The 13,350-nt window shown below is 39.8% G+C and overlaps 1 protein-coding gene across 1 annotated transcript; it reads left to right on the top strand.

The window, feature by feature from the left end:
- Nucleotides 1-3,739: 3,739 nt before the first annotated feature.
- On the top strand, nucleotides 3,740-11,405 carry jam2b (junctional adhesion molecule 2b). Its single transcript, XM_073473587.1, has 10 exons — nucleotides 3,740-3,791; nucleotides 6,895-6,960; nucleotides 7,940-8,050; nucleotides 8,207-8,356; nucleotides 9,279-9,460; nucleotides 9,555-9,663; nucleotides 9,755-9,862; nucleotides 11,002-11,020; nucleotides 11,118-11,163; nucleotides 11,320-11,405. The coding sequence occupies exons 1-10, from the start codon at nucleotides 3,740-3,742 to the stop codon at nucleotides 11,356-11,358; spliced, it is 882 nt and encodes a 293-aa protein (XP_073329688.1). The 3' UTR covers nucleotides 11,359-11,405.
- Nucleotides 11,406-13,350: the final 1,945 nt, after the last annotated feature.

Genomic DNA, 13,350 nt, shown 5'->3' with positions numbered 1-13,350 from the left:
CCAACTCACGGAAGTATTCTTCCATTCCTCTGTAAATAAAACATAGAAAGGGGCACACTGTAGCCGTAAGGAAATACACCTGCCCAGTAAAAACCATGAGGGTAAACATTAAGGGGTGTAGTGTGCGTCAAGGCTTTTTCCTCAAAGCAGTTTGTCACAACAGAAACTAGGTTCACTGAGTCAGTATCAATATTTCGTCACTTCAGTTACTCTTACAGCTCACCCATTTTTGAATTTGGCTGTCTGAGATGTCCCTGTGTTGTTCTGAAACACAGGACTGCTGCCAACAGAGGGTGGGTTATGCCAGGGAAAATGAATGTAAACCAGAAAAGGCAAAATGTTTTGATTTATGTACTGCTGGACAAAAATTGCTCAAGCTAGGTTTATGGCATACTTGCTGCTTGATCCTTGGGACTTTTATAGCTTGTTTTAGGGCATGTCTTGCCTTTATTTGATGCACACCTTTTTCACAGCACACATTTTGACACAGCAGCAGTCAAAAATATTAATGATGGTCGCATATGATTCAGTGTTGCTCGTTCCAGAGCCCTAGGCCCAAAAGTAAAGCTTAATGGAGCCTTTAAATGGGACGGAGCATTCATACACCTGTGTCTCTGTTGCTTTGACAAGTCATAATATCTGCTTTGAAACGGGTGTATTACAGGGGAGAGGCAGACAGGAAATATGAGAAGAAAGAGAGGATGACATGCAGCAAAGATCTCCCGCAAAATTTGAACTGCGGTCATGAAGCAATACCAGGGGCGGTGGGTAATGTGGGCTAAATTTACTGCTTTAGTCTATAATTCACAGTGATGTCCAGATCTCAGTTATATCCACAGGATAATCTGCAGGTGGCCTGATCATAAAATGAGCATTCTGATTAACAGTGGATGGGTAAAATAATACAGATTTAATGAGGAAATATTAATAACATTTCCTGCAGCGATCTCCCAGTAGCAAAAACTCACTTTTTCCTATGCATATTTACAGTACAGCAGCTTAACTTCATTGATTATTTAAGTCTCTCAACAGGCTGACAAGATCAGTCAGAATGTAATGTTGATCAAAGTTATACGTTCTTTCACACATCCCAAAGGACACACACAGTTTAGATTGGTTCAGTGAAATTGTTTGAAGTAAAACAGCTGTCCGCCTGATAAATCCCGAGCTCCATCTGAGCTATCTGAAAAATATTATTAATATTATTATCCTCCATGGTCGTTAGAACTAGTACGATTGTTGGCCAAGTTTTAGCCTTTCCTATCTATCCTCAGCCTCACCAACCACCTATGAGTAAGACACAGTGACGCTGCTGGTCCATGAGAGTTTCTGTGCACTAACGTGGGTCCCATAGGTTGTTGCAGCATGAATATTTTGGCTTGGGTGACATGACATTTAAAATACGGTATTTAACAATAGAAATTAAACCTTTATTATATAAAACTTTGTGAGGATTTAAGTCTCAGTGATTAACTATATTTCATAGTGCCATTCCTAGAGCTGGCAAGCTTAAGTCTGTTTTTTTTTTTTTTTGCTCTATATTGTGCAAATCTCAACACTTTCTGTGAATCAAACTGGCAATTTCACTGAGTTTTAAAGGATTACATTTGATCCTTTTTAGCTTTACTACTAAACTAGGGTTAAAGTTCACAGAAAAAGGACCCCTGCTCTAATCCAGGTATAATCCTAGTTGGCACAAACAGTAGTGAAGTGTGAGGAGGACAGCTGTTTAAGTGATACTTGAACTGGCCTTTGGTCATCAAAGATCACGATGCATTTAAAGTCAAATGTGTGTTTGGTTCAAATCAGATTCACTACGTGGGAGAGATTGTTTATCCAAATGTTTGTGTAAAGTGAGCAGTTGTTGTTATGGATGTGTGTGTGTGTGTTGCTGTGTGTAACATGACTTGCAGGGCAGCTGGGATTGTTGATGGTGAACAGGTGCTGCAGCAGAGATTTTGTGAGCTTGTATTTCGCTCTTTCTCTCAGTGTGTGCTTATGCACACGTGTCAGCACGTATGGCCCCTGTGTGTGTCTTTGTGTGTGCATATGGTCACAAATGTAAGCATGTGTGCGCATTAGCCAGAGCGAGGGACAATGTGCTGTTGTGTGAGCGCTGGTGGTGAGAAACCTTATAGCCAAGGACACAGTAGCTCAGCCAGCAGCTGTCCCATCCCTGCACCTCCTATTACACTCACCTCTGTTGACATGTCGAAAACTCCAACTATGGTGATTTTCATCTTTTAAATTCAGATGGAGTGTCACATGATTTCCAGTATGAGATCCCAGAATTGAATACAATTATAGTTAAGATTAAAGTTAGACTAAATGTATTTGTTCCTAAGAAAATGGCTTGAATCAACAGAGAGAACAGTGGGAAAAAAGTTTACTGTGAAATGTAGTGGGGTGGAAGGATAAAATAGCATGAAATAAATTGTAAAACATAAAGTACCTCAAAATTGTACTGCAACTTGCAATAACTGTCTTTTGGCCACTCTGAAGCAGCAGAAACAAGCTCTGAACACAGTATTAAAGTAAATATGGTAAACTTGTCAGCAAATAGTTGCATATTTACACATCCAGCAGCTATGTGGAGCAACATTATCATTAATTTGGAGCCGTGCTTGTGTCCACCTGATGAATGTAAGTATAATATTCACTCTTCTTCTTTTCTGGTTCTCAACCAACCTCCCGACATAAATATCTGCCTATTTAGCTGAGCTTTTCTGTCTACTGCCAACCAAAACAACACTATGAGAGTAGTGAAAGTGAACCAAAACAGTAAAGTTGTGGGCTGCACAGCTAAATAATAAGCTGAAACTCATGGTCAAAAACAAAGTAAAACTCACCAAATACTTTGTTATTTGTCTTTCCACTGTTCCAACAATCCTCACCTCTGGTCTGGTCCGAATAAAACCTTAATTCATCGCTCGATGCTGATTTTCCAGGCTGGTGATGACCAGCCTCTCTCTTGCTCCTCTCCCACTTCATGCCTCTCCTGACACATCTCCTGGTCTGTGGACAACAAGTAAGCTTAGAGCCACTAGCTGCAAGGCTAAGCAAGCTACCTAGTAAACAGCAGCTAATAGATACAGCCACAGATAGCTATAGCAAATAGCAGCAGCTAGTGAGCAGCAGATAGCGGGGCTTCTGGTGAAATGCTTCCCCCTATTTGTTTGGAGGGACCTTCGACAGGTGACCAATTCTCACACATTGAACCTTTAAAGCTCAATAAACATGAGTTGTGCTTCAGATTTTGCGCAAACCCTTTGACATTGTCACATCTTTACAACTAGACCCCTGCATCTTTGTTCTCGTTGCACAAAGGACCACAATAGAAATCAGTCTCTGACTTTATTGTGTCATCCTGAATATTTTCACGCAATAGAGTCAAATAAAGTCAGATAAACTAAAATTAACTAGTAAGTATGAAGATTGTCCTAAAGATACTGCATGAGATAGCAACAATCCTAACAGGGCAGATCAAAGAACAGACCCCTGTCAAAATAAAAGGAGCTCATATCTCCTGTTTGCTCTGCCTCCTCAGAGGGTAGTGGTCTCAGGGCAGCAGGCAGCACAGCAGCTCTCCCGCCTGCTCGCGTCAGTTGTCCAGGAGACGTGAGTGTGTGCGTGCTGCAGATGTAACTTGAAGAAGCTGCAGGGAGTTTGGAGTAAAACTAGTCTCATCCAGACTCAGCGGACACCCACAGACCTCAGGTCGGAGCTGAACTGACTAAACATGAACACCTTGAAGATGTTGGCGCTGCCTCTTCTCATCACTTTATTGCACTGTGAGTTTTTTCTTTTCTTTACTGGTTTTAGAAAGTTCATTAAACAAGTTGCTAAAGTTATTAATGACTGATGAAGAGGCTATAATAGGCTTAGGCACCATAACAGACCTATAGCTAGAGGTTTTTTAGAGGAAGAAGTGCATTATTTTTTTTAACAGAGTATGTTATGGCCAGTTTATATTATGGTAAACACTCCTGTAGCCTCATTGGTGTGTTGTAATAGGATACTCCTATTAATTGGGAATATTATCCCTTTTCACAGGGGATTCTGTTGCCTCAGATATTTTACTTCACTTAAAGTTTTGATCTTTGATTGTAAAAATCAATACAACGTAAGATGTAAAAGTTTCTGAAGTTGTGCACTGAAACAGAAAAAATGAAAGCATAGTCTAAAGAAGATAGTTAGGGATTGTATGGAAATTATTGGTGAAGGGAGGGGGGTATAATCTATGTTTTACTTAAAAAAAAAGAAAAGCCCTTTTCAGGGTCATCAACATTTTATTTGGACCCTCCGCTTGAAAAAACCTTCATCCAGTATTGATACAACTTAGTTCCCCAGTCATAAAGGAAAACACATAAAGTTAAATGTTAAAAATTAACTTTAATGTCATTGGAATCATTTTTTGCTTTCTTTCTTTAACATTTAAGATCAAAGGTACCCTTTGTATGTTTGGGGAAGACGTTTTGATCAGAAGACAAAGATCTTCACTGACTGAATTTTATGCCTAAACAAACTAAATATACAAACTCTTTTTGTCTTCATGACTGAATAAACTGAATAAACAAACTGACCTTAAAGGACAACACACTTTCATAGTGTTTTACTTTTTTTTTATATGTGGCGGACCCTGCCACCTTTCTAGCTTCAAACAGTGTTCTGGGAACTTATTTTCCTCTGTGAACAGCTTGTTTATTCAGTTATGAAAAAATAATTATGTCTGACTTTGAATTATTACCTCATTATTTTTGTAAAAATGTATTGGAAATTTGTTGGAATTTCTTCTCCAAAACTACATAGTGCACCTTTAGGACAAGTTTTATTTTTTCCAAGTATTTCTTGTGCAGTCCCTCAAAAATGCAGGATACAGACTTGCCATAAGATTTATTGATCACTAGTTTGTGTCATTTGTGTTTGTGCGCGTTAAGTCCACACACATGCGGGGGGTGGGGAGGTGTGATGTGTTCAGGGACTCCATCAGGGGGTTGAGATTGTGCAGGGAGTGGCTGTGCCTGGGCTTCATGTTTACACTGAACCCGCTCTGATGCCGTTTGAACCCGAGATCCGCAGGCTGATGAGACACGTCACGTGGCCCCGCGGAGGAGTCTGGGATCCCACCCTTTCAGTTTGAAGATAGCCCCTGACTGACCCTGTTGTTTACTGGATGGAGATGAAAACGGCCACTTGCTATCTGGAAAAAATGCATTTGAAGCTGCTGTGGGAATTTAAAACTTTCTCTATGCTGATAATTGCAGCTTTTACATGTGTGTTTTGATCTTTGTTGTATTTACTCATGAGGACCTCACAGAGATTGAAAAGATTGGAATCCTTCCTCAGTTAGGACGAGGCTGGTTCAGGGTGTGTTTGGAATATTTGAAGCGTGATATTGATTTGATATTGATTTTAAGCACTTTCTAATGCTTTTAATATCCTAAATAACTCATTTGAATGCATTCCCAAAAATAATAACGTTATTATGGAGAATACCATGTATCTATAACATGAACATTTATTTTTGTATGTATATATTTTAAAATATATTACATTTATGTTCAAGATTAGTTTAAAGGCTTCAGGATCCACATTGAGTGTTACAATCAGAATCAGGTTCAGGCTTGGCTGAGGGTCAAAGTAAAGCATATGGAGCCGAGGGTGAGGGTGAAGGGTTCAATCAGTATAGAGCCTCACAAGTGTGCCATACAGATATCTGTGTGTGTGTGTGCCAGCTGAGGGGGATAAGGTTACTGTCATGAAGAGCTGCTTTGTCTGCAGAAGAAAAGCATGCTCTCCATGCATGTGTACGCCACACACACGCACACACACACACACACACACACACACACACACACACACACACACACACACACACACACACACAGTCACACCTTTCTTCTTGAGCTTATCTTGATAATACCAAATCAGACGCATACATTAATATTCCTCAAATAAAATCTCCTTCAGTGATTCTCCTTGAGGAATTCATTTTGCCATCTCTTTTTACGCTCCGCTCTCTGTCGTCCTGGATTTCTGACTATCAAAAGTAGTTTTGATGGGAAACAACAGCTGAGGACAGCTTGAATAGAAGTGTGTTGCACTGGATTTAAGTTTTCACAACAGAAAAAGCAGTAAAACATCAATAGAGACCACACAAATCTGCAGAATAATCCACTTCTATGCTGTTGAGACTCAGGCTATCGAGGACAGCTGCTTTGTCACGCTATCACCCGCCTTGACGCTTCAAACCAAATTTAACCACATTTCGGTAAAGCTGGTATTTCTGTGAAAACTTGTTGAAATCCATCATAATGAGCATTAACTTGAGCTGACACATCTGCTGTTCTTTGTAAAGGGAAGAACAAACTTTCTACAGCCACTTTTTATCATACTGAAAAGACTCGTACGAGTTATCACTTCAAATGTTTTTTGTGCTGTGTGTGTGTGTGTGTGTGTGTGTGTGTGTGAGTGTAATGACTGAAGGGACAGATCACTTAAAAGAGGTTATCAGGTCGGGATTAAGCAGCTTGTCAAAGTCATCCATCACCTGCATTCCTGCACGCCACCGCTCCTGGTACCACCAGACCACACTCTATACGTGTGTGTGTGTGTGTGTGTGTGTGTGGGCAGACATTCTGTTAATGTTGTAGGCCTACTTGTGTATTACATGGTGAGGATGCATGCGTAGTTTGGCTTTTTAATATTGTCTGTTTGTGCTTTTGGTCTCCCATGATCCCACATTCTGAAACTACAGATATATTGAGCATTTGTGTTAAATACAGGGAGATGTTTGAGATGTGTGAGAGAGCAGAAGTAAGATTGTTGTACTTGGTGACTGAGAGTAAAAACAGTCTAATTTATAACAGCTGATTGATCGTCTCACCCCTGCAGGTCCTGTGTGTCTGTCAGTGACAGTCAGCAGCAGTAAACCCAAAGTGGAGGTCCACGAACACACAGGTGAGACTGCTGTTTCTCTGAATATCATGGATTTGAAACACAACTTTAAAGTCCCACTGAATAAGCTTTAGTGGGATCGATTGGCAGAAATGGAATATAATGTTTACATTCAGGTTTTCATTTGAATGCCCGGCACGGGGGACTGTGGTGACGACTTTGAGAAATTCGATTTAGCACGATTTCAGTCGGACTAACATGCTTACATGGACTTTAAAAGTCCGTTTTAAGCTAACACAATAGTCCAACTTTTTCTGACATCATGTAAACGTAGTGACTGGCTCTAGAGAGGAATGTTTGTGTTCTTAGCATTTTTGGTATTTTTTGTATTTTTAGCGTTTTCAGTGTTCACCACTAGATGCCACTAAATCCTTTAAGGAACAAAGTTGTCCATTGTGACTGATGTTAATTTTTTAATTGAAGATTAAAAAGCAAATTAACGCTCCGTTTTGGCTTGAACATGCCACCATATACTTTGTATGGATTCATTTTGCCTTCCTATTCCAAATGACAGGAATGAAAAACAAATTCTGAATACAAAATGTGGTTAAATATGACCATGAAACCAAATCATGAATAGTATTAATATGAATTATATTAATGTGCACATTGCGGAATGATTTGAGGGCAAAGATGAGACAGGAACAGGGATATGACATCCTCTGATTTGCATGTTTCTCATTCAAAAATAAATCATTCAGATCAACAGACAAAACAGATTTAACCAGATTTTAAACAGATTTAAATAATTACACCTTTAATAACCACTTTCTTCTTTCATGAGAAAAGTAACAGATATTACATTTTTAAGGTTTTCTTGGAAAATCATCTAAGATAAAAGATTGGGGAAATGAGTTTACATTTGTGACGAGCAAGCAACAAATTTTGAAACAAATCATGTGAAAAATGTATCTGCAAATTCAAACCAGAACAAAGATATATGTACTGTGGATTGACACCTGCTGCTCTGTTTGTCCTCCAGATGCTGTCCTCTCCTGTGAGTTCAGGACGGAGAAAGATCAGAACCCTCGAATCGAGTGGAAGAAGAAGGGGAAGGCCGTCACGTTTGTGTACTTCAATCACAAATTCACAGGTGTGTGACAGCAGTCCTTTACTGTGTGAAAAAAGCTGATGTTTTGCTGCCCCTCTTCCCATCACCCCTTCATCATTACCTGTGATTCATTCTGTTTTTTAGCACTTTAGGTTAGTTAAGCTTTGTCCATCCTCTTTCCATTACCTTCCATTGCAGGGTCGTATGCAGAACGGGCAAAGATCGAGGGAGCGACGCTGACGATACACTCTGTTACACAGAAAGACTCGGGGGAATACCGCTGTGAGGTGACAGCCAGCGAGGACCACGTCAACCTCGGAGAGGCGTCTGTAACCCTCAATGTGCTTGGTATGATGGGAAGCCTCCTGTTGGACAGTTAATAGTGCCTTTACAGTCACAGTGAAACGGCAGTAAGGGCATCCTCTGCTTCTGTATATCTGATTGAAGAGGTATATCTGGAATTTAGTTACAATCAATTCAATTTGTAATCATTGAAATTTGATTGGATTACAATTACAGCTGAGTGAGTCATCAGAAATGACTTGACATTTTACAAGAGGATAGGGGGATTTGGTATAAAAATACCAAAATAAGATCTTTTGAACATATTTAGCATGTAAAAATACATGAGCGAACAGCTTAATCTCAGGGACACAGGACTAGAATTTGTAAAATGTGTTTTTCATGTCAACGTGTCTTTACTTAAAGGGTAACTTCACCAATTTGACTCATTGAGTGTGTTTACAGGTCTTGGGGAGCACTCCTGCATATGTAAAAAAAAAAAAGAAAAAGTTTTTTGTGGCCTTGTTGTCATCTGTTGGTATCTAACACTGACAGCATGACAGCTCAGTGGTAAGTGCTGTCACTTCACAGCAAAATGGTCCTGGGTTTGGATCTGCAGGCTCCAGTTTCCTTTTCAGTCCAAACACGTGCAGGTGATGTCATGTGGAGCGTGACTGGCTTATGATTATCTATATATGTCAGCCCTGTGATAAAGAGACAACCTGTATCATGCCATAAACTTGTTTTTATTTCCTGATCGAGGAGGGAGTACTGTGTAGATTGTTGCTGAGCAAATTAATATGAATGTTTCTTTCAGCAGTTAAATGCATCAGTTTGCAAATGAATCGTTAGCACTCTCACAGAGAACCAAAGTGCATCAACAAAAGCAATATGTAAAGTTTTTTTAAGGTGGATTTGTCTTCCCAACAATGAAAAAACCTGTATTTTTTCTGTAACTCGTGCTGTTTTCTCCTCTCTGCCTCCTTAGTGCCTCCTCATGTCCCATCCTGCGAGGTGCCGAGCTCTGTGTTTGTGGGCTCGGGCCTGGAGCTTCACTGTAAGGACAAACTCAGTGTGCCTCCTGCCATCTACCGCTGGTACAAAGACAACAGGGCTCTGACGGCCACAGCAGACACTCCATACAACGTGGACACGAACAAGGGCACACTGGTGAGTAGTACACAGTAAAACACATACACATATGTTCAGACACCAGCTGTTGTTCTCTGTAACTCACCTCTCACCTTGTCTTTGTCTGGAGCAGAAGTTCAAGAGTGTGTCCAAAACAGATGCAGGGATGTACCGCTGTGAGTCCTCCAACAGCGTCGGGGCGCCCAAGAGCTGCGTGGCCCAACAACTGAAAGTTATTGAATGTAAGTTTTTCATATAACTCCTCTCTGGAGTTAACACGTTATGCTCCTCTTACCAAAGACTGAGCATATACTCTCTTCCCCGTCCTTTCAGATCCTTTGAATATGACGATTTTGATAGCAGGAGCTGCTGCTTTTCTGACGCTCGTCATCTTCGGCTGCATCTGTGTGTGTTGCTGCCGACGCCAAGGCTGCTGCAAGAGTGAGTGGTGTGAAGCTCGCTGTGTGTGTCATGTAATCACTGGTTTTACATTTGAGAAGTTGCATTAATGAATACATTTGAATCAGAAAAATAAATCAAGGTTAAAACCTGACAGGTCATTTAATAAACCTCGCAACTCACCCCTTCCTCTATCCTGCTGATATATTAAATATTCCCTTTGGTCCGCAGTGAATTACAGCTTTGACTTGTTTCTCAAGGTGCGTGTCTGTTCACTTACCTGGGCAAATATGAGGAACCAGATCAGTCAACAGTTGAGATTTCAAACTTTTATCTTCCATCTTTGTTTGGGTCAAGGGATGAAGATGTATCTTGAGAAACAACATGATTAAATATTCTGTATGATACAATTTCCGTAGAGGATTACAGTTAACATTTTTAAAGTAGCCTGCTAGTTTTTTCCAACTCTATTTTTATTTCAAAGAAAGCAGGAGCTTAAGTCTTTGACTAATGTCTTTGACTGAATTGTAATCTCCCATGCAAAAGTCTAAAATATAAAACTATGATTAAGTGAGAGGCAAAGCGAAGGGCTCGACAAGTGTGTAGGATGTAATAAAGTAAAAATAACTCGTTATAACATAGACACATGTTATAACAATAAACTTTTGGTGTTATACTCTGATACTGATCTGTTCTTATTTTTCTGTTGTGCCATTGCAAGTAAAGGACTCACATTCAAACTCTTACTAAAGTAAAATTGTAGCTCTGATCAATATCTATAAACAATGGGGGAAAAAAATGCCAATTTCTGTGGCCTTGTTTTCCAGCTGCAGCAGGCAGATTTCATTAGTGAAAAAGCTTTAAAAACCCAGAGTACACTGAGTGCTCAGCACCAAACAGCAGACAGAGCCAGTTACCGACGAGCTGCTGAACATAGTGGAGCATTTAGCAGCTAAAGAGACAATTATTTCCCTCAGGAGAGCTAAAGAGAGTGAATATTGACTAAAACTGTCAGGTGTACAGGAACAAGACTGTTAATACATGCTTGAGTAAATGTACTAATTACTATCCAGCTAATTACTGCTGCCAGATTAAGAGGCAAAGTCTTCTCAGGCGAGCATGATAGTGATCTTGAAAAAAAGTTGACTTGACTTTTTCTCCTTTGTCGTTTCTTTGAACAGACGACAAGAAAACCAAAAGGTGAGGGTTTCACATTCAGTCCAACTCTTGTTTTGCCCACAGCGATGTTTTATTGACAGACTGAGCTCAGACTGAACTGCCACCCTTTGTCTTTCAGCAGCAAGTCCTTTAACCCTCCACCTCCGCCTCCTCCCATCCGCAACGTGAGTGATCAGAGGGATTGTTGTTGTGTCAGGGCTTGTTTTGCTCGCTGTCGTGTATTTGGGTTGCCATAAAATTCTGTTGATAGGTCGCTGATAACGCTGGTCTCTAGCTAATTAAAGGAAATGATTCATTGAATGTCTCTCTGCTCTTTACAGTTCAAGCACTACAAACAAACCCACTCCTTCATGATCTGAGGGGGGAACACTCTCTCACTTTGACTTCAAGCCGTCAGAAATCTAAAGTGTGCACTTATCGTGCAGCACACTGGGAAGTTACTCCGCTGTCGCCTTGTTTTTGGACAGCTGCTCACTGCTGTCTGGGACGGACACACAGAGAGAGAGATATGAAGATATCAAGCATCACAAAGAATTTAACTAGATTTGGAAAAAATCTTGTTGCCTCCTGAACACTGGCATCTGTGCACTGACAGTTTAGACTATATTTCCTACTTTCATATTTACTTACAGGGTTAAACTCGCCTCTTTCATATGTTATAACATATTTTGTTGTCGTATTTCTCTTTAGTGTGTCGAGACATCTTTAAAATCTTATTTTTTCTACTCCTCTCAGACTTAAAGGGTCATGTTCAACTTATGTTTCAGCTCTCTTACGCCATCCATAGGCAAGTGACTGTCATTCACCCACACTGACTAAAGCAAATACTGTATAGATTGTATTCTTTGTATTGCCTTTCATTTATATTTAGATGTTGTTTTATATGATGCTATTTTTTTCTCTTTGTCAATTTTATATATTTTATAAAACATGTGTGTTGATATCACAATTGTTTAATCTTTTGGTTGTATAAATTCAAATTATGTGAACTGAGCGACATGTGAACAGGGGTCTGCACACACTGAATGGTGGAACCTTTGATAATAATTTGATAAATATATCTCCTGATCAATAAAAAACACTGAAAACATTACATTGGTACATTGGAATTCAAGCTGTGCACTTTATTGGTTTATTGATACCCAGTCAGGCGGAGGAAATATCAATGACATTAAACTCAGCATGTGTTTAAATAATCGAGCCCAGATGCATTAAGTGGCGTCTCACGGGCCAGATGCCCTTTAACAACCTCAAGGAGGCCCTTGATCAATTTGTTAGTCGGCTAATTAGCCCATCCGTTCGTTATTTCTGTTGCTAAGCACAAAACCCTCTTACTTCAATAAACTGTTTTAACTGGGGCTGTTTAAGCAGAGTGAATTCATGTGAGTCAAACTGACAACTTACTTCCAAGATTACAAAGGAGCATTTTCCCCTGTACATTTGTAAATATGTTTCTTTTTTAATGTGAAAACTGTTAAACATTGAGCTTCTGAGCTTTACAGGTCAGACATAGTGAATGAAGTGAAGCATTGACATTTTATGAGATGATACATACATAATACATATCTATTAATAATCCATGTTGCGAGCTTAGTGGCAGGCCGACTTAGCATTTAAAGCTAGCTGACTGTGTTTAGGTGCGGCCTCACAGAGCTGTTAGCATGGATGTAGACTCTTTTTCTTTATTGCTTATTCTTTTCTACATTAATATACTGGATTCTTAACTGTTTTGTAGTTGCTTTAACAGATTTTTCACAATGCTCTGCCTCTTTTCCCTCAATGTTAGAAAGGCCCAAACAGCTGTTTAGTGCCAAACAATGGTTGCTATTGTTGTCTACGTGTTTATTTGATAGGAAATATACTGCACTGTAAAAACTTAATAGGGGCTTTTATTACTGGGTATTGTAAACGAGCTACAGTGGGCAGTAATATTCTGTTGGGTGTTGTCTTCTGACAGATAGCAGAGGCAGTTACAGTCGACCATGTTGGAGAAGAAAGACTTTATTACAGGATGATGACGTCACAGATCAACTCCCATTTACTTTATTCCCTCCGCTTTGGTTTTTGTCTGAGGAGGACCAGTTTGCCAATAAAGCTACCAAACGAGAAACCTTGAGTTCTAGAGATCAATAAAAAAACTTTATATTTTATTATTTCTTTCTATCAAGCAGATTTTTGTACACACATTCTGCTTCCCTCGACCAAACAAATGTAGCCGGCTGTGATCAATATTTCTCCACTGACCACAAGGTGGCACCAAAGCACTGACAGTATGTGTTCACACTGGCACAGACTATAAGCCCGCAGCTTTGTGCTGCCAGCTTTTATCCATTATTTGTCTATGAACAGTA

This window comes from Pagrus major, chromosome 9 (assembly GCF_040436345.1).
Source record: "Pagrus major chromosome 9, Pma_NU_1.0".
Classification (NCBI taxonomy): Eukaryota; Metazoa; Chordata; class Actinopteri; order Spariformes; family Sparidae; genus Pagrus; species Pagrus major.
This window is presented reverse-complemented; position numbering and strand designations above follow the sequence as displayed.

Coding starts and splice junctions, on each gene's coding strand:
- jam2b (XM_073473587.1), top strand. CDS start 3,740: ATGAACACCTTGAAGATGTTGGCGCTGCCTCTTCTCATCACTTTATTG. Junction 3,792..6,894: donor TCTCATCACTTTATTGCACT/GTGAGTTTTTTC, acceptor TCACCCCTGCAG/GTCCTGTGTGTCTGTCAGTG. Junction 8,357..9,278: donor TGTAACCCTCAATGTGCTTG/GTATGATGGGAA, acceptor CTGCCTCCTTAG/TGCCTCCTCATGTCCCATCC.